Source organism: Streptopelia decaocto, assembly GCF_964273445.1.
Source record: "Streptopelia decaocto genome assembly, chromosome: 3".
Classification (NCBI taxonomy): domain Eukaryota; kingdom Metazoa; phylum Chordata; class Aves; order Columbiformes; family Columbidae; genus Streptopelia; species Streptopelia decaocto.
Window position 1 is genome coordinate 32,836,216 of NC_138656.1, and position 25,620 is coordinate 32,861,835.

General features: G+C 34.0%; 1 protein-coding gene across 1 annotated transcript in view; it reads right to left on the bottom strand.

Annotated features, from left to right (window-relative positions):
- DNAH8 (dynein axonemal heavy chain 8) overlaps positions 1 to 25,620 on the bottom strand; it is a 134,833-nt gene that overhangs the window by 89,351 nt on the left and 19,862 nt on the right. Inside the window, exons 16-29 of the mRNA XM_082048935.1 lie at positions 23,613 to 23,732; positions 22,675 to 22,813; positions 21,507 to 21,601; positions 20,536 to 20,634; positions 16,370 to 16,580; positions 14,231 to 14,424; positions 12,691 to 12,817; positions 10,150 to 10,385; positions 8,023 to 8,127; positions 6,913 to 7,026; positions 6,277 to 6,339; positions 5,078 to 5,178; positions 4,054 to 4,191; positions 852 to 1,092 (exon numbers count right to left, since the gene is read on the bottom strand). Coding sequence (XP_081905061.1) covers positions 852 to 1,092; positions 4,054 to 4,191; positions 5,078 to 5,178; positions 6,277 to 6,339; positions 6,913 to 7,026; positions 8,023 to 8,127; positions 10,150 to 10,385; positions 12,691 to 12,817; positions 14,231 to 14,424; positions 16,370 to 16,580; positions 20,536 to 20,634; positions 21,507 to 21,601; positions 22,675 to 22,813; positions 23,613 to 23,732 — 1,983 coding nt within the window. The remainder of the gene's footprint in view (positions 1 to 851; positions 1,093 to 4,053; positions 4,192 to 5,077; positions 5,179 to 6,276; positions 6,340 to 6,912; positions 7,027 to 8,022; positions 8,128 to 10,149; positions 10,386 to 12,690; positions 12,818 to 14,230; positions 14,425 to 16,369; positions 16,581 to 20,535; positions 20,635 to 21,506; positions 21,602 to 22,674; positions 22,814 to 23,612; positions 23,733 to 25,620) is intronic.

Genomic DNA, 25,620 nt, shown 5'->3' on the forward strand with positions numbered 1-25,620 from the left:
AAATACTAATTTTACTCACTCAAATTACATGTATGGATAACTGAGAAGTGCACACTTGGAAATGCATGGATATACCATTTCTGTAGCTTGACATTTTGTTATTTCTGCATAACAAGATTCCTGCATCATCATTTCTACAAGGCTTAGGGTAACAATGTAGACTCAACACTAGATGTACTCTCAATCTTATCACATTTCAACCCTTCGTTTGGAAAGGTCATCAAGTCCAACATTCTATTCAAATCAGAGCTTAATTCAAAATTAAGCAGATCAGCTTGGAATGCTTCCATATACATCAAGTATGAATATAACAATAGCTTTTGCATGCATATTTACCCTATAAAACCTGAAAACTCCGTTGAAAGATTTTTCAGATTATGTGGGAAAACTTTTGAAATTGTGTGGTTCAGAAGAGGCCATAAAAATCTAGAAAAGTATTCATATTAAATATTAATAAGCATGGAGCCTCATCTAAAATTTCTGATTTATCTACAAATCTTTAAAGTAACCACAGAGTTAAAAAATTAGGTGACCGTGACAATTTGAAATTCTGCTTGGTTTTGGTTTTTCTTTTTTTTTTTTTCAAAACAAGGCCATGAAAAATGGAAAGAAATTATCTAGAAATAAGTGTCCAAAGATTCCAGCTGCAACCTCTGTCTTTGTTCATATGGATAAGAACTTCCAAAAAAATAGAAATTATTTTAAACTAGTGTGGTCTGATGGAGAGTCAAGGGCTTTCATGAAGTAAAAAAATATCTTTTTAAAAGGTGATAATTTTATATGTAATCATATTATTTTTGCTGACAACATAAAATGAACAAGGGGTGAGGGGGGGAAATGTATGTACCTACCTCAATATCGTCTTTATTTTGAAGAATTGGTGCTTCCATGATGTTTCGAAGACAAAAAGAATCAGATTCTACATCAAATTTATGTCCTGTTGTTTCAGCAATACGATCCCAGTGTCTTGGCTTCATTGCTTTGTCAGTCATCATTTCCAACAAAGGACAACACTCACTAAAATCATCAATTTTTTTCTTGAGATCTAAAAACGCTTGCCAGTGTTGAAGTCCTTTAGGAAGTCTACGACACCTGCAGTTCAGTTAAACAGATACAGTAGTAAAGGCCTCTTTTGTCAAAATAGGAATTGTTTAAACCTTTTAAAAACAGGCAAGGAGGTATGAAGCAGCTTGTACTGAGGGCAACATTTTCTATGTGAAATTCCAATTTGTGTCAATTAGTCGACCTTTTTAGGAATAACTAAAGCAAATGCCCTACTAACAAATCAAATATTTAAAAATTTAACCACTGATAATGCTCTTTGCAAATAAGCATAAACATTGCATTTTGCATTAAAACATAGCTTATCTACTGCTTATCACCACAAGCTTTGTATTGGCAAATAAAAAATGAAAATAAAATTAGTTAAATTTCACATATGTAATCCTTGTACAAGTACAATATTTACTTCAGTTTACAATACCAGTAATACATATGGTATGTATTAGCATGCCACTTCACATATAGATGTGAAAACTAGAAAGATATTACCACCTTCTCCTTGACTTTGGCTAGTAGCCCTGAAACTATTCACTCGGAAAATGAAAATTATATACCTATAACGTGGAAAAAAAAACCCTCAGTAAAACAGCTAAATGAATAGTCACCTCTTTGACCACAATTTACAGAGCCTAAATGCAAAGAATTAAGCAGCTGACCCACCACAGGAATGTCCTAATGTAAATGATAAAGTATCTCCTTAGCAGGAAAACTAATAAAGCCTGGATCATATTTCCCTTGGGTTTGCATTCTTTGTCACTTATCTCCCTATTTCCCACTGATATAATTTCATATTTTCTGCATCAGGTACAATACGACAGCCTGTGTCTGGTTTAGAGCTATGGTGGTCCCATGTGGTTGCCAGTACATTCATGCTGATTAGATCCCTGGTTGCTGTCAAACAATGTTTAATACCTGCCTGCCTTTCCCTGAGGGGAAAAAGTATTTTGCGTCTGTTTGTGGATTATTGTGTAGTTTTGACTTCTATAAAACTTAAAATTTGCCTTTTTGAAAGTTTAAACTAGCCAAGATATGAAAAAAGATTGCTAAAAAAGAGGAGCACAGACATGGTCAAGACAGTGACATCACAGATCACCTTTTTCCTTAGAAAACCAGGCAAGACATCTGAATACTTTATACGTTTCTCTGTTTGCAGCCATGCTTTTCACTCATTAGTAAAGAGTTAATGTCAGGTTCAGGGATTTGGGACACAGGAATCACATACAGCTAAGAGGCAGATTTTGAATGCCATGCTCCAGGTTCCAGAACTGGGAGCCCTGTTACCATTACTGAGTCTCATGAACCAGGAGATACTGTTTTACACAAAGACAAGATGCTGCTAATTAGGTGTCTGTCAACAATTTGCTTCACTGAGAGACTCTTAATCTCTAAAATTCTAACAGTATACATAGCCTCAAATTTGGGAAATAAATGTAATGTTTGGTACACATTTCCTTGAGACATCTGTAGTCTCTGGTTAACATTTCCCACTTAGAAATTCAGAAATAATGTAAATCTAAGATCCAGCCTTCAACTCTGACTGTCAAAAGTGCAACTTCAAAACTGTTGAAATTCTTCACTTACCAGTTTTGTGCCTAATGACATGTTTGACATAACAGTTAACCTTCAGAAAAAATGTGGTTTTACTAGACTATCATGATGTCTTGGACTAGAAGCCAATAACAAAAAACAAAAACAAACAAACAAACAAACAAACAAAAATCAAGAAAAAATTGCCACATTCTGTAGTAAAGATCCACTCTTTGTAGTTATTATACTATTTTTGGTTTACCTTATCACCAGTGTGATAAGCCATGAAAAACTGCCAATGTAATGCCAAGAGGTAAAATATGTTGACAAATGGAGAATGGAAGGAAATGATGGCTAAGTAGGTGGGATGTATACTTAACAGCCTAAGAACAAACTATTTATCCTGAAGGTTTTTTTTCTTTACTGCATTTACAAAAGTAATTGCCCTTTTATATACTTCTACTTGAACTACCTTAAACAAATGTCAATTTCAGAGAGTAATAGAATTTAACTCTCGTGGAGCTCTGTATTTTAGCAATTAGATTTTAACATTATCTAAGATTGATTTAAAGGTGTTTAAATAGGCCTGCACTGCTCTATAATTGCAGTATAGTTGTACTCTAAAGTACCAAATACTGGCACAAGTACAGATGTACATCAATTAGTCCTGCCTTTATTTTGGAGATTAATAATGAAAAATTCTGGAATATTGTTCTAAAAGGAGGACTAGGAGTGAAAAAAAAAGTACCAGGAAAGCTGGATTTGTTTTAGAATGGAGCTTGTCAAGCTTATAACAGGACTCTCTTAGGTAGCAGGAGAGCTGGGGACTGAAGTCAATGATGCAGTTACTCGCTTATGAAATGATCCTTGTCTTACGTGTTCTATTTCTTCCCAAAAATAATATATGTGCTTTTGAAAAAAACTAAAAATAGAGTAAAATTAAAACGTCAGAAAATACTTCTGAAACAAACTAATTATAGATCTCATCCTCTCAACAGTGTCAAAACCATTTTAAGCTTTCAGTATTACTGCAATGTTCTTGACTTTTTCACAAACCCACACTATTTAAGACACTCAGCATTGTTAATATATTTGAAATGACAGAAATGTTTTTTTAAAAAAATGAAAAAAATATTCTAAAAGACTCACGAATGTTATTCTTTTATTCAGGACTTAAGATCAATGGGCTAATCCTAGTTTAAGAACTTACCTTTTACAAGCTCTCCTAATGTCTTGGTTGGTTTTAGCTAAGGAGATCAATGCTTCAAATGACTGTATGCCCTTCAATTATCAAAACTATTGGTAAAGACTGATAAAGCGCAGTGTTATTCCACTCTTCCTTGAAGAATCTTATCACTTTATGATAACCTCATTCATGGAAGGTTTTATTTAAATAAAACAAATAGCTTTACTGACGTTACCTAATGCATTGCACATCAGTTATAATTCATATTATGAGCACACCTGTTTTGAAATTCCAGAAGTTCAGCATTAATTTTTTCAATATCTACATCTGTCCAAAGTATCTCATAATAACCATTGATATTGTTTATTACAGTATCATATAATCCATACAGTTTCTGAAGAAAGCCTAACTCCTTCCTGAGGGGGAAAAAGAAAAATCAAAATGGTGATTTCAATTAGCTATTTGGATATCTATCTCACAATAATTAAATACATGGTATATGAATATAACTACAAATGACTGAGGTATATCAATTAGATTATGTTTCTTAATAAAGAAAGGAAGACTTCACTAATAAAATCCACAAAAAGAGCAGATGGTGCTAAGGACCTAATATTTACACTAAACATATTTTGGGGAAGTTTTGCTTTACTCTAGTTCTATAAAACTTCCATTCATCCAAAAGGAACCTAGCTTATGTACTCTGCACTGGCTCTGCAATGCAAAGCAAAGCATGGCAAGTGGAGACAATGAGTCAATTTACTTTAGGAGCACTCAGTGAACTAAAATGATAACCTAAAAACAGCCAGAAAGGGTCAGATCCTCATCTGGTATGAATCATGATCAAACCATTGAAACAGCTGGTTGAGAAACTTCAGACTCTGATTCTCATTTGTACAGATGCTCCAAAAATTTAAGCTTTCATAAAAGTCCTAGTTATATCTTTCATATATGATGATACACTGACCTTTCCTTTTTTTCCTCTTTGTACCATATCTGAATATATAATACTATATTCATCTACTTATATATAAGCATATATATATTTCTAGCACATGATATTCTACTCCTTTATATGGTATTTACATGCAGTAAAATAATCTGGTATGGTTCTGTTACTATTATAAATACAACTATTCTTTACTGGAAAATTCATTAAACCTCTAAAATGTTCGTTGATTTTTTTTTTTTAATTTAAGGAAATGGAAACCTTCCATATTTTAATAGTTTCCTCTTTGATGTACTGTAAGCCTTTCTAACATACTTAATAAACATGTAAGACAGCTGTATTTCCACAGTTACCTGATCTTTTGCAAAACTGCATAGTCTGTGACAGGCAATCCAAACAACTGCTCACCAGATGAGTATGTGATAAACTTTCTCCACAGCTCATCAAAGTTAGCCTGATAAAATTAGGATTCATACAGACAAAATGAAAACATTTTTACAAGTTTTAATTTAAATAATGAAACGGTTCTAAACTTGTCTTGAAATAATTCTATTAGAAGCATACTTAATTGTCTGAAAATATTTTTGATCTAAAATTTTGAGAAGTTCTCATGTAATATAACACTCAAATACATATATTGAATTTAAATAGTGAAAACAGAAGCAGTAATTTGAAGAAGCATTTTATAAAAATGGGATGTGAAATTAATTCCACATCACTGAGAAAAAAATCTACAGTCTGAGAAAAACACTTAAGAGTACTAAAAAATACAATTGCTTTCAAAGTATAACTGTTGTCCAAAGGCTATGATCACCATTAAAAATTGGAAAGAAGAATGATTTTGGTATTACTATCCACAACTACAAAGCATTCTTTTGGCAAAATAATAAATACAGTCAATTCGACCAAAATCACTCCATTTTCAATATGTATTTGATGCATTAGGAAGTTTAAGCACCTTCTGTTAGTGCTTTTCATAAAGTTTGAATTTACTTTTTACAATCTACATAATATGAAGACACTGACAAAAGTCTTATTGAAAAAATCTTCAAGCTACTGTAACTTGCAGAGAAAGGAAGAAGGATTTAAAAAATATTAAAACCTGGTTATGGACCCATGAACTAAGATTCATAACAAACAAATATAAATTTCAAAGACAATTATCTAATGGAAAATATGAACTTTAAAAGATGAAAGTATTAGCTAATGCGAATGATATGTAACCCAGCTTCTTTTCAGTCATTATTCAGTTCATGTACTTGACTCTTTCCTCTTCTACTTCTTTTATTACTTCAAGTCAATAATTTCTGCTCACATAATGCAAGGTTACACATCAATCAATCAATCAATCAATCAATCAAATCAATCCTTCTACATTTAGGAAAACATTGCCTAATAGAAACTGAAGTATAGTTAACACTATACTACCCAGAACATCCACCAATACACATTTACCAAAGCTTGTAAAATGTGTCTTTTTCTAAACTAGTTTTGCTAAGCAATAGCAGTTCTAATTTTAATTATTTGGAAACTCAACAGTTTATTTTCTTACCTGAAAGATCTGTAGCCTATTACTGGCTTCCTGAGGTGGAATACTTGGAACCATAGGTCCTTCCTTTCAAACAAGCAGTAACAAAAATTGAATATTAGTTCTGAAAGTGACTGAAGGCCACTGTATATTCACAGGTCATAAAAAAATGCATATTTTTTGGTAGTCAAAATCCAATAAGGTTATCTATCTTGGCAATGCAATACTTAACATGGTAAATCTAAGAAAAGATAACTTTTATGACATTTAAAATTCTTTAGCGTAATTAAACTGAATAGGACAAGACTTTCATTTTTCATATTTTGTTCCTTTGTTGAAAGTGAGCGGCTTGAGACCACCTTTTTAATGCTGATGTATGAGCAAAGATGCCACAACATGTGCTACAATTTCTAAATTAATTTCTAAATTAAGATTTCAATGCAAGTTGAAATCCAGTGATTATTTTCTTTCCTTTCAGAGTTGTGTGCACTACTGCTTCTTCATACTGAAAAGTTTGACCTACCATGATGACTGCTTAGTAACCATGGTCTCAAACCATCAGTAGCTTAGCAGAATAAAATTCTGGCACCTAACTACTGCAAACCAAAAATATTAAAAAACTAAATACAAGTCTTACAGGTAACTGCTAAATTCATTTACCGTTTCATATGACATGGCAAAGCTTGTGACATCCTCCTGAAAAACTGCGACTGACTCTAGCAAATTACTCTTAAATTTAGGCTGAACTTGAACCAACTCATCTTGAACTCTGATCTGACATAAAAAATATTAAAATCAAAGTTATTCCTTTAAATATCAGGAACAGATATTTGAGTTAAATATAAATAAAAATTGTAAATAAAACATTTAAATTCTGAACAAAAATTATTTGAAGAGAAATATGTTTTTTTTTCCTTTTATGGTGCTATATGGTCAATTTTTGAGATGAAAAGTGGGGAAACACACAAACAGAACTATTAATAACATAATAAAATCTCCCCTCCACCTTTAACTGAATATGTTTCATTATAAGGGGGCGGGGGAATAAAAGGACACAGGAAAAAGAAAAATCGTATTCCCTTCCTTTTCTCCCTTCAAAAAAAGTCTCAAAACCCAAAGTGCTTGGGTTCTCTTCCTCAAGGATGATTCAGTTTTCTCTTTAACAACTTACTTATTCTTTGTTTAAAAGCTTGAGAGAAAGAATCAAGAGCTACATGAAATGCAAATGTAAAATATACTCTTGAGCTTCAGAGCAACTAATCTGTGGGACAGAGTCTACTTTAGTTGTTCCAACAGATATCTACATATTTCCATCTAAATTTCTACACTACAGAAAATACACAATAAACATTGAGCTTTTGAGGGATATAAGGCTGCCCTAAGCAATAAAAGTAAATACACAATCACCACTTAGGGGTAAGGGCACTGAGAGAAAATGCACTTCTCAAAAATCAGGTAATCTAAGGGTAGAAATCTTCCTGATCAGACAAAAATTACAAAAACCTGGAAAGGAAGGAGAGTACGAAGAGCAGAGATATATTTTCTTGCAGGTTTTAAGCACATATCTAAAAATCACAATAATATTTACATACTAAAGAGTTATATAAAATTAGAAAATGGACATACTAATCAAAGGTATAGAAAATAGTGTGCAACTGAGGCCAAGAAGGAGAAAACAGATTGGAGTGACAATTGGTCGCACACTGTCATTTATACACTGAAAAAAGCACATGAAGACAAATGGAAAATAACATAGTTATATATACTTACAGCTCTTTTCTGTAATTTATTAAAAGAATATCTGAGTGAATCAACTCCTTCTGATTCCTCTTTTGTAACTTGAATTTCAAATCTATTTAAAATGGAATAGGCTTCCTAGATAAAAAAAGTAAACCTTAGGAATTATGTATTTTAAGTTCATTTGTAGGAACATAGATCTAATTTGTAGGAAACATTTTAAAGAAAATCTGTTCAAGTAATTTAGGCAAAAATATTTGTTTGTTGTGGGGGCTTTTTTCTTTTTTTTTTAAATAAGGATAATGGATGAAGAACTAGGTAACAACAGCAAAAAATATTTCTTGAAAGATATCTTGGTTGAAATACTAGAAAAAATCTACAAACAAAATAAATTTATTATTTAAAAAATATAAAATATATATGTCAATAGTATTTTTATTTCAGTCATCTACATTTCACCTGAATGTAGATTTTGATTAATTTTTCCTAACTCTAAATAACTAGGCACACTAAACTATACATTTCTAAATGTTTTACCATATCACCTATAAGATCTTATTACTATGTTTGCCAAGCTATCAAATGCCTGCATAGATATCACTTGTCGTCATTTGCAGTTTGTTTGCATATCTTCTGCTTCATCCTCCTCCTCCCACAAACATGCCATTATCTAAAAATAAGATGATTTTTATATTTTATAGTTTCCCAACAGGTAGGAAAAAGATTTGCTAATGAAGACAAACAGCAGTATGCATTACGTTAGCTGCTCCTTTGACCCACAACTTGTATTCTGTGTGGTTTATGATGGTTGATAAACACAGTTGTCTAATCCATGCAGATATCTGCACTTAGATTTCTCTACTATTCAGCTTCTGGGGGAGGTGTAGACTGAAACACTGAAGTTGAAAGGGGCCTCTGAAGATTGACTAGTCCAACCTCCTCAGAGCAGGGTCACCTAAATCAGGTTGCCCTGGAACATGTACAGTCAGGTTTTGAATATTTTCAAAGACAGAGTCCACAGCCCCTTCTGGGCAATTTGTTTGAGCATTTAAGAACCTGCACAGTAAATTTTTCTTCAGTTTAAATTGAATTTGCTGTATTTCAGTTTGTGCCTGTTGACTCTTGTCCTTTTACTGGCTGACACTGAAAATATTGTGGTTCTCTCTTCCTTCTTAGCCCCCATCAAGTACTTATATATATTGATAAAAATACTTCCTGCACCTTCCTTCTCCAGAATAAATGATTACCACTTCCATGGCTTCAGCCTGAAGACAGTCAAGCTAAGAAATAACATTTAGTAGACCTGAATATTACTTTACATGTTGAAATAATTGTTCAGGCTCTTCCTTCACTTGTTTAACATCTACCCCTTTTGGATCAAAGAACTGGTTATATTTATCTTCAAACAGTCTCTGTACCGTTCCTGGCTTACAAACTACCACATAAATTGTTAAGAGAACACTGACTTTCATAACACAAAACTAGAAAAAAGTGACAACAATCCACTGAAAGTCTGGTATCATGTTAATAGAACAGTCTTCAGGAAAGAAAGTGTTAGAACAATACAAGTTCTTCTCCAAAAAGCAGATGAAAATGTAAAACAAATGTGTTCTATTAAGCTGACTGTTTCAGAATGTGGTAATCAATACCAAGTATATATAAAAATCAGCTTCTTTTAGCTTCTTTCTTAGAGGGAAAACTAAAAGAATGCTGCAAGTTTCTGAGAGCATACAATGATGTGTGGATCCGTGAATATATTTTGCTTATATTTAGAGGGGGTTATATGATCAAGATGTTTGTTTATAAATACAGAAAAGTTAAAAGGAGGATTAAGGCTAATGGAAAAGCACACAGCAAAAGGGAGAGCATTACTCCCTTGTATTCTCATCTGCTTTATTCTGCATGTTGTCTCCTAGACTGTTGTTATATTATAATTTATTTGAGAATTATTTTTCTTTTCTGCATTCCTACAGTATCTAGCAAAGTATCTAATAATGAATCCATAATTTATAATAAAAATAACAACAAAAATATTGCTTTATTTCCCATCTTCAGCCTAGATCCTTCAGGACAGTAAACTGTTTGGGGTCTCAGTTCATCTTATGACTCCTATCATATAATAACACTTTTATCAAGATAAAAAATTAAAAGTCATCTTACTTCAATAGGTCCCAGAGTCATATCCATTTCGATTCTCTTATCACGTATGGCAGATAAAGCTTCCATTGCAAATCTGACATCATCTAAGTCACGCAGAGGTCGAGCTAATTTCTTTAAATGTTCACTTATGAATGACATCATGTCTGTCATTTTCTTTTTATATTGCTCATTCATATACTGGCAGAGGAGCATCTTCCAGGCTTTGGCTTCAGTTGCTAAAGCTATTTTCAGTGGTGCTGATTAACAAAAAATTAATAAATGAAAAATTCAATCTACTTTTTTTTTTCTTCTTCTGTGAAAAACCCTCCATATCGTCACATATGGTTCTTTAAAAGCAATTAGGAAAAGCAGGCAGGCAATCCAAGTACTGCATTTTAAAAGTTACAAAATAATTTCAACTTATTTAAATGTTGTTTAATTGTATATCATGATATCTGTAAAGCATACTGGTAAATTTATCTAATAGAACATGTAGAGAAGATGAATAAAGAAGATAAGGTCTTCATATTAATGTAGATTCTCAGAGAATACTTTTGGTATATCTTAACCAAATGTATGAAGATCAGTGATGTTTAAATAGTTTATAACCATTGAGGAAATGGTACCTGGGGATTTCAATACGGGGATTTGGAATACTTCACAACTAAAACTGTAAGGTGTCACATCATATCATGTGCAGTTTATATATAAACACAAACCAACAGGGAAGACACAGAAAAGCCGATCATTGGCACTCTAGCTTATTATCAGAATAAATTAGGATTTTAATAAGTAGCATTTTGTACTTTGGTGAAACAAACTGAAACATACTAGCAGCAAATAACCTTTCTATTCACAAAACAAATTTTGCAGCAGATATACAGGGTGTTTCAAAAAGATGCACCCAATTTGAAATCACTATTATCTCTGCAACCATGAACTGTCCATGAATGAAATTCTTACCACTTGAAAGGGTAGGGCACAGAGTTTCAAATTATTACTGCTAGATGCCTGTCGAGTGCACAAACAGCCCCTGGCCTCAGCCATTTGCAAGCCAAACTTTGGAATTAGGTCCATCTTTTTGAAACATCCTGTAGCTTCTCCTTTGATAATGTGGCTATTAGCATTAAAAAATCTGATTCCTGGAGGCTGGGGTAATTCAAGAAAATTATTCTGTCCTGTCCAGAAGGTGGAATATGTGCATTATAATAAACCAATTTCCAAACCTAAATTGAATCTGAGAAAAATACCTGCTTCCCCAGATCATAAAACAATTTAATATCCTTATTCTGAACATAGAGTATTTGGCTCCCTCTGATGCAGTGGTCGCAGATGAGGGAGTAATATGGCCATCAACAAAAACTATATTCTTTTGGATAAAATAATATACAGCAAGACCTTTATAGTGAATTAATCAGCTCCAGAGTGGTTACATTAATAAGAAGGTGCATTCAGTAAGTGGATGAGGATATGCAGTCAGGAGTGTGACATTTTTGCATATTCACTGAAAGAAAGCTAGGGATAGCACACCAGCTGGATCCTGAAATGAACTCTAGTCAAAGTGTGCAGCTTCTGTCTTCTGTGACATAAGAGGAAGTCAAATTGCACAGAGGTAATTTCTTAATCTAATCAATCTAATCTCTCAGAAGATGGGGGTTGCTCATTAGAAACATGACCACACCGGTATTTGCAAAGGGATACATTTACTACTTGTCCCTAGATAACAACCATGATAACGTCTGCCACAGAAAGTAGAAAAAAACAAAGAACAGTGACATGGATCCAGAGAAGACACGTTAGCTACATAATAATCTGTGAGGTAGGAGGGATAAGTGCCATTGAAATCCTTGCTTCTCTGCCATAGCACAAACAGCTTAATTCTTCAGCAAGCAGTTGTTTGAAGAGAATACATTTTTCCATACCATATTTTTCTTCAGAATACATGATCAATGAGTGCCACATTGTTAGGGTCACAGAAAGCCAGGTACTGAGGCACAGTACTCTATAGAACTGAGGAACACATGCTATGTCAGGGAAGACGTTTCAACACTAGGTCTTGGTGACAGCTACTCCACCTTTAAAACTAGAGCTGGACAAGAAAACACAGAATATTCTGAGAGCTGTGGACGTTGAACATGGGAATGGCTGAGCAGCCATATCTCCTGCTGAAACAAACATTGATAGCAAAAAAGAAGCTAATGCAGCTATGTGCTAGTCTTGTGCCAATAGCAAAGAAGGTGATTTATGTTTCCAATGCTCTTTATAATCACTAGCTGACCTGGTGCCAAAGAGGAGTGCCAGGGATGATCAAATCAGTGTCAATACACATTCATTAGCTCCGTTGCAAGTCTCCACAACAACTTCACAGCCATGACAGAATCTAATTTCAAAAGGCAGTGGGAATGGAGAGTTTTTTCAAGTCAGATTTCTTAGAAGGGTCTGAGTGACCCCTGGCTGACCAGTCAGGGAGGTCTCTTCAGTAATTCTATTCATATTGTAAGCATTTATTTCAGATAACGAACAAAATAACACTGCACATACAAACAGATGAAAATGTCATACCTGTATGCAATTCAATTGGACCAAGTAGAATAGTAGGGTTTAAATCTTTTGTCTCTTCCTCAAATGCAGCATAGTAAAGTATTTGTTCTTTAATATCAGTCAGAGATGGACAAGTAGCAAAAAATTCCTGTGTGTCAATCAACAAATGCCCTTTTTCATACTTTTGGTAAAACAAGCAGCAACAGTTATTTGGGAATTACTGAAAATATATACCAATATTATATCTGGTTTTAGCCTTCTGTAGCCTTACTAACACATTGTAAAATGCATGTGATGAGGCATTCATGTTTATCAATTTCTCTGTCAGTAACTCCCAACCTTGTTGGGAAATTCCAATCAAATTTAATAGAGAAACAGATATCCAAAACATGTTAAGTGTCTACTGGTTTTGTGAGAATAGGGGATGAAAGAGAGATCAAAAAAATACACACAGAGAGGTTACACTATTAGCCCAGTTATGTGCAAAACAATCACAATAAAAAACACTCTCTAAGTAGTTCCGTGAGCAGAACTCAAGTCATGAAAGGTTTTGGGTTTCTGAAAAGCTCTATTTTAGATATGTTACACAAGAGCTATATTCAATGTAGCTACATTTGTGAGCAAGTAATAAACACTGAAAGCTGTTTCCTGCTTCTATTCTTCTGTCTGAGAGTACCCAGACAGGCATTGAAAGGGTTATCATAGCACTAAAGAAAGAATGTAGAAACTACAGCATGTGTGTATAAAACTTAACTGCATTGTTATTGAGGCTTTCTCTGCAGCAGTATCCTTTTCTTCAGTAGTAACTAGATCAAACTAATAATATTTATTTGATTATATTAAAATTTTAATTAGACTAACAGTAAATTCTCAGCTCTACATATAAAGTAGTTACAGAAACCAACTTTCTTCTACTGAGCCTCTGAATTTAAAGTCACAATTAAAACTCTATTGTTAGAAGAACAGTGTGAAATATTCTGAAGCAGAAGTCCCAGAGACCTCCAATTCCTGGAACTGACTTTTTGTTGCTGCAGTAGATGCTAATTTTTTTTAGCATACTTGAGAGTTCAAACAACCAAGAATTGAATAGAGGATGTTATGTGGAATAGAAAACGCAGAGCTCACCTCCCAAACTAACTACAGGAAGGGTGGTGAATAAAAATATGTACTAAACTAAAAGTAAATGCTTTCCATGGAGAAAAGTGCACAATCATCAGCACCGATGCTATGGGAATTTCTTTGGGTTTTGATATACATCATGTCAGACTGGGGTAATTCCTTGTGGCCTAAAATTCAGAGTTCATCAAACGAAAATTAAAGTAATTAGCAAAACTAGGACCAGTTTATCAGTTTCTAGAATGGCACAGAAGAAGAAAAAGCCAAACCCCACCACAAAAATCAGGTAGTATACTATTACTTCTGCTAAGGAAATATACTACTCTTAAGAAGACAGAATTACAGCTATTAATGTGTTTTCTACATATTTTTCCTTGATGTTTTCTGATTTTGAAAGGTAAGATTAATGAAGAACAGTCATGTAGGTGATCATCATTAAACTTGCCTGAATTTTGGCATCTCTATCTTCTGTCCAGAGCTCCTTATATTTCTGAAAGTCCTGCAGAACTTTACTAGCTGCTTCTCTTATAGAATTCACAGATGAAGAGAGGAGCACAAGTAATTTAGAAATATCTTCATTTTCTGCAACGGCTGAGTAAAAATTTCTTTGCTTTCTGGGGATCACAATACCTTCAACTCCTGTAAAATAAAATTACATGTAAACGAACGAATCATTAAAAATCTGGTTAGAATTCTCTTCTAAACTTACACATGTCAAGATAAACAATGTAAGCCTTCATTAGCCTTCAGTAAGTCTCATTGTCCTTCTTCAAATGTTTACTTGACTGTTTAATATTAAGTACCAAGGGCCAGGCTTTATGCAGCTAGGTCAAATTCAATCTAGAGCAAATGTTTCCAAATTAAAAGAAAATAATCTTAATTAACAAATTTATTTTTTTCCACTGTAATTTAATTGTAACTAGAACATGGCAAAGCCTCATAAACAGTCTGTGTTATTTTATATTCTTTTTTAAATCATATAATTAATGTTTATAATTGTATAAACCCCTTAAAAGTGTGTAAGTTTCTTAAACTCTAACATGCTTCAAATAGATAACTCTTTTATCATTCTATTTAATGACTTCAAAAATATGATTAACTTTGTCAAGAGATAGTTTGTCATGGTTTGGAGCTGCACTTGTCATACAAATAGCTAATATCAAAGTACTTTAAGTCTTGTCTGAAAGAGGTTAGAACTGAATGAAGAAGAGAAAAGAAAAAAAAAAAAAAAAGTGAGAAAGAGAGAAAGGACAATCTAGAGATTTTCCTAAACCTCTTGCTTCCAAATATGCATTCAAAGGCAGTTTAGACACTGGTAGCTGTTCCAGTTCCACTGCTGATGTTGAATCAGGAGCCCTGTCTCTTTCAAGAACTACAAGTAAGTTCAAACAGGAAGAAAATAAAATGCAATTTATCACATCCTTCTTTCATCTTTGACGAATTGCTGAGACAATCAGGGTCAATATAGACCTGATATCTAATGAGTCACTTCTGTCATAACCATGTCTGAGCATTTGACACAGATTTAAGAGAATGAGGAAGAAAAATCCACTCTTCCCACCACCCACATTGCTCAATGGAGTTGGATTTAATGCAACCCCAAGTTCTCTTTTAGCCTGAAGACCTTTTCAGGGATCTGGTCACTGGAAACAAAGTCTCAGATTGATCCATCCTTGTCACTGTACTCCATAGGTCTCAGTGACCAAACATTAACGTATGCCCCAGGTGTTGCTGACAAGTAGTTTAAGGACATGAAAGTGGTTACTTGCTGGTGGTGTATTTTGATACAGCATAGGAAAAGGCTATGTCTGTCTAGTGATGATAGTTCCTGACACCCTGCTTGAAGCCCATTAAAGAGCTTAAAATCATACGAAGCACATTAGTAGAATGAAGTCCCAGCTCTGGACTATCAGAAAGAAATACTTTCCAAAATGTTAAAGATTTTCCAAAAGAATCACAATAAAGATACATCTGTATTGCTGATCACTGGCTCAGCTAAGCAGCTAAAAGATGGTAAAAATATATTTGGGCTTTTGTGGACGCTTGCAAAGAATATGGGGGGAGACGTTTAAAAATAGTATTAAGGAAAAAAGTATCTGACTAGAATGGATGCAGATCTATCTACAGTCAGAATATTCACATGAACAAACACTTGGAATGTTTTATAATCCATTAAAATAGCTCGTACTTCATCTCAATATTCCAATGAGAGCTAGTCAACAATCATTGTTCATGGTTCCAACTATATCATTATGGCTACATCCCACAGTGAGTATGCAAAAAGATGAATTAACAATCTTACTTTGCCTCAAATTAAATATGAGATTCAGAATCCATCATTTTTCTAAGATATTTTGCTTATTGTTTCACATTGTTCTAACATTTATGTAAGCCTGTAAAGCTATTTCTTAAAAATATAGCTAATTAAAAAAAATAACCCTCCCCCAAATAATTCAAGATAATCTAGATTTGGCCTCTTTAAAGAAAGATGAGTTTATTCACAAATATTTATATATGGCATTTTTATTAAAGTAAAAAGTTGAAATAAGCAAAAAAAAAAAACAACAAACAAACACACACTTACTTTCCCCTTTGCTCCTTTTTTTTCCCTTGGCTGTTTTTCCTGGTGATCCAAAGCCTGCTGAAGATGCTTGCCGTGTGCCTGGTTCTGCTTTTAAATTAGATTTTTGCACATGTCTCTGTCCCCACCGAGCAACTCCACGATTTACTTCCAGTATTAACTGCATCACTTGATTGATTGCTTGTTGTATATCGTCTAAACTGGGAACAATTATCTGTTTAAAACAGTTGAAATATTGTTGAAATAAATGCAACTGATTGACATTTTTTAAGACCTCAGTTTTACTCCACTCATAGTGAACCGCAGAACTTGCCCCAGAAGAAAAGCTGGAAAATGTAACTTTAACAATTCATCTTGCTGAGAATTGCCTCTAAAGAAAAGAAACATACTCTACTGACCTATTTCTACAATCATACTATGGGTAAAATGATGAGCGTGTGTGTAAGATAGTTTCATTGTTGTTTTTTATGGTTATTTTTTACAATTCCAACAACATTTTAAACAGCTTCTTCATAAATATTTTTATAGGGTGTGGGAATACATTACAAGCCTTTTTCCTGCATTCTAGAACCAAAAAGCACTAAAAATTGCAAGCCAAGATCCCCCTCTCTGTTTCTCTTAACCATTAGATCCTAAATTCTGTGAGAGAAAATTGTAAGAGGAATGGTCAAACAAATACTTATGGACAGATCATTTTAAAGAAGATTTACAGCTACATTACCTCTCCTTCTAAGTGCTTATCTATACATATACTCACATCACGGGTAATTTCAGGCAAACAAAATCACCTGGATCAAAGGTCCCAGTTGAATAAATACTGAATGTTTCTTTTCTCCCAGATGTAGCATTACCTCAAAAACTTTTGCAAGGTCACAATGTTAAGTAAATTAATGAAACTCCATGCAGTATCCCTGAAGATCTCTACTTGCATTTTTGGCAAGATTTCGTATCATAATTCTGCAAGCAATCTAACGCCCAGGTAAGAGGAGGAAGAGAACTCATATTCAGCTACCAGAGTACATGATAAAAAGAGCTGGCAGGAAAACAAGGATTCCCGATCTGAATCAAGAACAACTAGTCAGCAGAATAGAGCCAAAAAACACAGGCTCTGGTCTGCCATTACCTGCACTGTATAAACACTGTTATGCTCCCTTAGCATAATTAGGAATGATGCAAAAAAGCACTCTCCCAGAAAAAAAAAAAAAAAAAAGAAACAGGCACAGTTTGGTGCATAAAACATGACAGGGGCTGTTCCTAACACACAGTTTGAATGCAAGCTCCTGAATTCAGGAAGAAAAGCATTTACTACAGTGAATACACACCATTTCACGTCAGCACACTCAGGCCTCTAGCCTGTTTTATTTAGTAGCACACAAAAAGCCATGAAGTCCAGAACCCAAAACTTTTTGAACTGTATTAGCAGCAATAGTGCTAATTGTGACTTTGTCCTGTCCTTGTTTGAAAATAATTCTATATAGGATAAGGAGGAGTAAAGGCACACATCAATGTCTCCAAAATACTAAACAGGAGGATGAACCTACCTGAGAGTGACATAGGAAGGAGCAGCAATACAGCATTCCTTGTTAAACTTCAGAAGAAAGATCACTCTTGTGATATGCCCAATCCTCAAATACAGTTCTCAGAACATTATCTTATAGCTTTAATGAGCAAGTTGTTATTTTGAAATTATGAAATCATAGAATGACAGAATGGTTTGTGCTGGAAGGGACTTAAAAGATTATCTAGTTCCAACCCTGCTGCCATGGGCAGGGGCACCTTCCACTAGACCAGGTTGCTCAAAGCCCCATCCAGCCTGGCCTTGAACACTTCCAGGGATGGGGCATCCACAGCTTCTCTGGGCAGCCTGTTCCAGTGCCTCACAACTCTCATCATGCACAAGTACGCACACACACGGTGTGAATGGACAACAGAATGCCAATATGAACACTGATTCAATGTCAAAGGAATATCACCTTGGAACAGAACATTTCTTTCATTATAATTTCATTAACATAAAGCTTTTCATCTTTATAAAACTGTTGGATAATATTAACTTCTCATATATAAAATAAAATACCATACATATTGCTGACACAGACTGATCTTACTCCACAAAAGTAAAACAAATGCATGCATTTGTTCTTTGCAATCAATCTGTTTGTTTTTTTCTCTGCATACAGAAATCCAGAGCTCTTCTCTGGTTTTTGAATCTTCTCATTTTATTCAGTGTTCTCTCCTTCAGGTCACCTAACTTTCTATTGAGATGACTAAAGTCAAACTGAGCAAAGATAATGTTCATTATTTTTTTCAAAGGATTTTAATCACACAAGGAACAAAACAGTTAAAAAACAAACATGAAAAATCATGCAACTGCTACACGTGAAGAACTGTCATCATTCTGCAAAGAGCACTGATAAGCAGATTGCAACATAACTGTTTAAACACACAAGAATGACAAAAGGCCAGGTTCTGCAAGTATGACTAAGACAGAAACCAGGAACATTGGCACCATGAGCACATTTCATCAGTGTTCTCAGTGAACTGAAAGGTCTGAGAGACTGGATGCTGGTTCAGTAGAAGTGTGCCCACATCCTGTGCTTGGGCAAATGCAGAGATAAGACATTGTATTTTACCTTATCTATGTGACATATAACTTACCATATTGGGAACAGAAAGGTGTACTTCTGCTTTTAGAAAAGAAGGGACCTCTTCAGGTTTGCTTGAACGATCAGAAAACTTGCTTCCACCAAATGTAGCTTTGCTAAAAATAATTTTGAAACGTCATAAACACGTCACAATGAAACCACCTATGTTAGAAATATACTTTTGAGCTATGCTTTCTGGGCAAACCCTCATGGAGAATTTTCACATTAAGTTACGAACTAGTTGACAAAAGTTACAGAAACTTCTTGTTTAACGGGTAAAGAGAATACCCAGGGCTCCATCATTCAGAAAAATGTTACCTTGGATCCAGCCACTGCTTTAAGAATTGTTTATCCAGAATATTTTCTGATTCTGGATTTTAATCTCTCAATTTAAGAATGATGGAACTCTGCCAGTGCTGTGAGTAGGACATAAAAACATTTTACTGACCACTTCATGCAACGACCTATCAAAAGTAAAAGTTGTCTCATTATGTTTTAGATAAATCTTCAACACAACAGAAAAAAAAAGTTTCACAGACAACAAGACAGTGCACATGAGCTGAACCCACTCAAAACTAAAACCAAAAACAAAGGGCAAAGTACAATTTCTAAATGCTATGACACGACATGGTGACCAAATAAGGGAGGATTCAATAATACAATACCATAGACAAATATGAAGGACACATGCCTATTGACATCAGTAAATTCAGGTTTTCAATACAATTTCTATGAGAGATGTCCTCAGAAAAAGAAAAAAGTAACTCAGGCTTCAACATACACTAATGACAACACACCTCAGCTTCATATGCTTAAAATAAATTCTCTTAATAGAATGCTAAGTAGGCTTTTCAATATATAATACATACTGAAGCAATTCTGTCTCTAAAGTGTATGTCTGTTTGAGCGTAGAAGAATCTATAGAAAATACACTGAATATAACAGAATGATAAAATCATATGTATCTTGCCATTATATAGTATTAATAAGGAGTGCATGGATGATCTTTAACCCATGGGAGCTTTGACTGCATAGCCATAGTTGCAGAAGTAATCTGAAATGTGATGAACATATAGGCACACTGCCATACATGACCTAGAATGATCATTTAATTTCTAGTTATTTGTGTTGGACAATACATGGTACTAACAGCATCTTCAAAGCAATCCCAAGGGAAATATGTGGCAATAAAAACAAAAGAGTACAGGCAGAGGGGAAACAGTAGTAGAAATAAACTCCATTTTCTGCACAAAACAAAAAGCATGGACTGTAACTAACAATGTAAAGAATTATAGCATAAAAGGAAAGTGTGGGCCCAAAGCATCACTGCAACAAAAAGAGAAGGTTCTCCAGGTTCTGCTTGAGCTAAAATGGCCAGGAGGTCTGGAACTGTTTGACTAATGATACATGTGCATCTACCATTACACATGTGAATGCATATTTTCATTATTATATTAACACAGAAATAACTTTGTTCTGGTAATTTTATTGAATAAATCTTTCATTTGCAACTTACTTTGAAACAAATATTCTTTTTTTCAGACTATCCAAAGAGAGTCGAGTGGCTTTCTGGAGGCTGTCTAGCAGCTGGTGACTGAAATAGGCAATCATCTCTGTACATTTCTGCAATAAATAAAATGTACATTATTCACTATTGTATTCAGACAGAAACCTGAAGATTATTTCAGATGGTTTTAAGTCAAACATACTAGTCTTGTCTGAAGGAATTTATGCTGTAAGTCACACAACAAACACAGGGGGAGAAGCTAAGGAAAAAATAGCTTGTAAGTAAGTAAAACCTGCCTGAAAAAGCAAATATAGCATTTGAGGAAACTCAATTTGTCTTAGACACAGAATACAGAGATCTGGCTGAAGTCTCATACTCCTTCAAAAAAACACTGGTGCATATGTACCCTTTTCAAATAAAAGATAAACACAGTAAAACCAGACTGTACTGGATCAAGAATATAAAAATACAGCTACATGTAATGATCACTAGCACAAAACAACAGAATACAATCTTGTAACATCATTGCATTTGTGCCTGCAAGTTTGTGAGTCTTTGTTCTCTACTTATACTTCCCCTCTCTGCTGAACATGAAGAGATTATATTCTTCAAGGAAAAGGCACAAAAGTGATCTTTCTTGGTGCAGTTGAAAGAGGAGTATAGAAAGAATGAATGTTTCTGCTCATCCAAGAAGGAAAACCTGTGTTACAGCTTAGGCACAATATTTTCTCCAAACTTGTACACTTAGCACTCATATATCAAGAATTTGTTTAATAATGGTGATAATGGGAATAACATGGAATATACTTGTGAAAGCTAAAATTTACCTGAAACTCACTTTATAAGGAAGCTATTCTGTCATTTTTACATGGCATTTGATATTCTCTGTGATGTCTTTCTGTAAGACTGATATCCAGCTACCAAAACTCAAGATACTGTTTACTAATCTGATTGGTCCAAAAAAAAAAATTCTCTTATCACAAAATACCTGTTTAAATTCAACTTCTTTATCAAGATGATGGGCTGCAGAAGCATTCTTTTTCCTCTCCTCATTACTTTCAAATGCTATACGTCTTCCTTCTACTGTAAATTTTAAAAAAATACATTTTCCATTAAATGAACATTGTGTTCTGCTTTGAAGCGTGCTGTCCCCCATCTTTACAGGCAAAACAATATTGCTTTTTGTGTTAGCAGTACCTGGATCAGATAATTGGTTATATTTCACACCTTTTTTTTTTTTTTTTACACCAGGAATGTGGTTAAGAGCCTCAGTCTAACAAACACCATGCACTACAAATATTTTAATAAAGATAAGTAGGCAGGCATGGATATATCAGCCAGAAACAAACAAACAAGCCAATCAACATAAACAATTTAACAAAATACAGAGAAGTATCTTTGAATCAGGTTTTTCTGGTTGCATCATATTGAACTACCTGGAGTACTGACTCCGACTATGCTTCTATACCTGGAGGAAACTGAACCCAGAATGAAAAAAATCCTGTATCAGGAAAGGAGCTCCATTACTGATTAAGCTCCAAAATACCTTGTTCTTTAAAACAGAATATTGTTCTCCAACTATAAACTATATCTCCTATAATGGTTATAGGACCTCCTGAAACCTTGGTAACACACTGCAGAGCAGTGTGAACCAGCCATATTGATCAGCTGTGAGACTCATATGCTAGCAGTTGATAGTCAATTGACTGTACTTAAACTGACCAGCCAGTAAAGCACTAGTATAAGAGATACAATTCTACGGTACCAGAAAAGTCACAGACAGAGGGACAGTACCCAATACCTGACATAGCTGAGAAGAGAGAGACACTATTTCATTTCATGGAGAGGAAAAAAGAAAAAAAATATGAGTGATTAAGAGAAACTGAACCATCACTTTCTTCCACTAGAGCAAATATCTTGGTAATCTAAACAGAAGGGCAGAGTTTAGTTCTAGAAATACTGAATTTGCTCTGTATTTCACAGGGCAGTGTTTTAGTTTAACAGTGGTAAATGACAGCAGAACTGTGACACAAATGAAACCATAGTGAGAAGAAGTCTGAAGACAATTAGCTAAAACAATGAAATTCTAGTATGTACTAGTTAAATCTACAGAATGAGGAACAGAAAATTTTATTTAAATAATCAACATCAGCTACCTGGTGATGCATGTTTCTCTGAGTTTTTCTTAGATGTAATTTCATAATTCTTTTCAAATATAGATATTAGTTCTTGAACAGCATCTTCAATTTGTATGCTTTTGTGGTTCAATAACTCAGCACGTTCTTCAGTATAAGTCTGTTAAATAAAAATACCAATGAATTATCTTAGTATCACTGATTATCTTACTACTGCTGCTCTTCATGAAGAGCCAAAACATTTCCCTCAATATTGCTTTCTTCAGACTGAGACTATTTCAATGAAACAGCAACATTTTAAAAAGAAAACTGAGAAAACAACCCCCAAATCTTTATTCAAAATTATTAAAATCTTCTGTTATATTATCACCACGTTTTTAATGTTTGGGTTTAAAAAAAATATATCAATTTTTGAAATGCAATGGTATTTTTAAAGGTCAGAAGAAAATCCTGAATATTGCAGGGAGTTTACAGTCTGAATGTGAAATTACCCAAATACTCTTTCAACTGTCCTCAACAATTTTATTTACTTGCACTAATTTACTAATTAAATGCATATTTAATCTCATTTGGAACCAGTGAAACTTTCAAATTCTCAAATATACTTGTTGGAAGGTATTTTTTGCCTTCTCCTTTAAAAAGAAAAATAAGGAAAAAAAGGGAAATAAGGGAAATAAAGAGAAAAAAAGGCTGTGTATGTCTGAGTATCTCCATATAAAAAAAAAAATCTCACCTGACTGTGAAGCAGTTATATAAATAAAAATTATCTATGATAAATTACAGCTTAAGTATCTCCAATTTATCTTCATATAAAATCTTTTAACCACGATATTTTAATTTAAAAATGTTCTGTATCTCTACAGTGAGAAGAACTGTTTTGTAGTTTCCTATTACTTTACTAGGGCATTGTTTCTAACATACCCGAGAACTCAAGTTAGAATATGTAAAGTGGCACACACCTCATTGTGGGTCAACAAATTCTCTATTGTGACAGCTCCATCTGCTGGTAAGACAATTAGAAGAGTATTTGATATTTCTTTCAATATTGAATCAATCCGCACTTCACTTAAATCATTAACCTAAAAAACAGAAAATTGTGTTAATACCATACATTTATTTTTAAAGTGTAATGCATTCTATTTTAGAGATTCTAACAGGCATAAAGTGTTTTGCAGGAAAAAATATTATCTACCCAGTGAAAATACAAGAACCTTACATCATAGAAAATCCTCTAAGAAAGTTAATAATTACAAAAAAAAAAAAAAAAAAAAAAAAATTGCGGTAAAATAACCAACACAAAAGACCTCAAGATGAGAGAAGCAGAGAAAAAATGAAGCACAGCAATGTCTCATTAAGTTATGGTAATTAGGGGCTATTTACAATGGCTAAATGTAGTCTGTTTTTCGTGTGAATTATTCCTCTATTGTCTACAGAGGGAATCTGGGGAGAGAAATACCCCACAAAGTTTAGCCTTTGTTAACATGTTCCATTGCAATCTGGAATTTGAACAATGAAAAAAAGTCTGGAAATTATATGGTTACTGTTGCCACAGAAAATGAGAACCCTATTGCTAAGAGTATATGCCTTTAAATCCTGTACAGTGTGATATTACAATTCTAAAAAGATTAGTAGTGTCCACAATTTCATTTCAGGCAGTCCTTTAAAAACAAAATCTTGTAATTCTTAAGTATCTGTTGGTTCTATGTTGGGAAACTGAGACATATGAATCCATGAAAAAGGGAAGTCTTTAGAGAAATTTGATGTTTTCACTTATTCACAAGTTTCTGGTTACCAGCATTGTATTTTTAAATTCACTGTGTGATTAAAATTATTTCACAAAGAATATAAGGCAAGACTACTTCTGAACCATAATAGCAATTATCTAATCTTTGAATGAGCTTCTCTTGACAGCATTTTGAGATTATGAGTCTTGGAAACTAAATGAATGAGTGACAACGGAAATAATTATGTCCTGTGCCTGGAGAACATCATCAACCCATCCATTAATGGAACAGAAAATAACTCTTGCTCCACTATCTTATCCATGCTAGGTTCCTGAAGAATCCTGGCTGTTTTAACAGCAGTTTTAGGCAGATGGGCAGACGAGTCTAGATGTAAGGCAAGGGCAGGCCTGCTGTAACTTGCTTGATGTGTTAGTCTTCAGCCCTACTTCTTTTATTCATCACAGCTTTTCACAGGGTTTTTGATTCTAAATTACAGCATTATCATCATTCAGTCAACTATTTTGAAGTGGTTTTGTCATGACAGAATCCAAATACAGCTGACTTCTCTCCATTTTTTTTTTACCTGAAATATTGTGCATCTGTAATATCTTGTTCATCATAGTATCATTTATATTTCTGCTTTACATCACTTTTCCCCTATTTGTTCACAATATCCCACTCACAGGAATCAAGGGTCTAACCAAGTTTACATATTTTTGTATTCGTATGGAAGGGGTAAGAGAGACAGAAATACACACAAACTACATGTTTAAGGAAAATAGAGGATGCCTAAAAAAGACATGGTTATTTCAGGTATACTTAGGCTCAAAGTATCATCAATTTCTTAAATAGTTAATATTTTTTCATCTTTGGGTTTCAGTAGCAAACAGAGCACTTGATCATAATTCTGGTTTTCTGCCATACAGGGGAAAAAGGTGGATACACCCACCAGTCATTAACAATCTCCTACCACAGAAGACACACCTTATGGTATTGATAGGAGAGATCATAGGCATACAGTTCAACCATCAAGCCAGATGAATGATCTGACTAGCAAGATAATGTCTTTGAAAGGAAAAGAACCAACACAGGTCCTCAAACATGTTACTGGAATTAAAATAATTCAGAAATCATGTGGCAAACACTAAGAGAGGAAAAAAGCACAGACGCAGTCAGCATACAGAGAACTGTGAGGGAAGAGTGTGCTCCCTTTTATTATTATATTGGCTGCACAAAGAGGAGA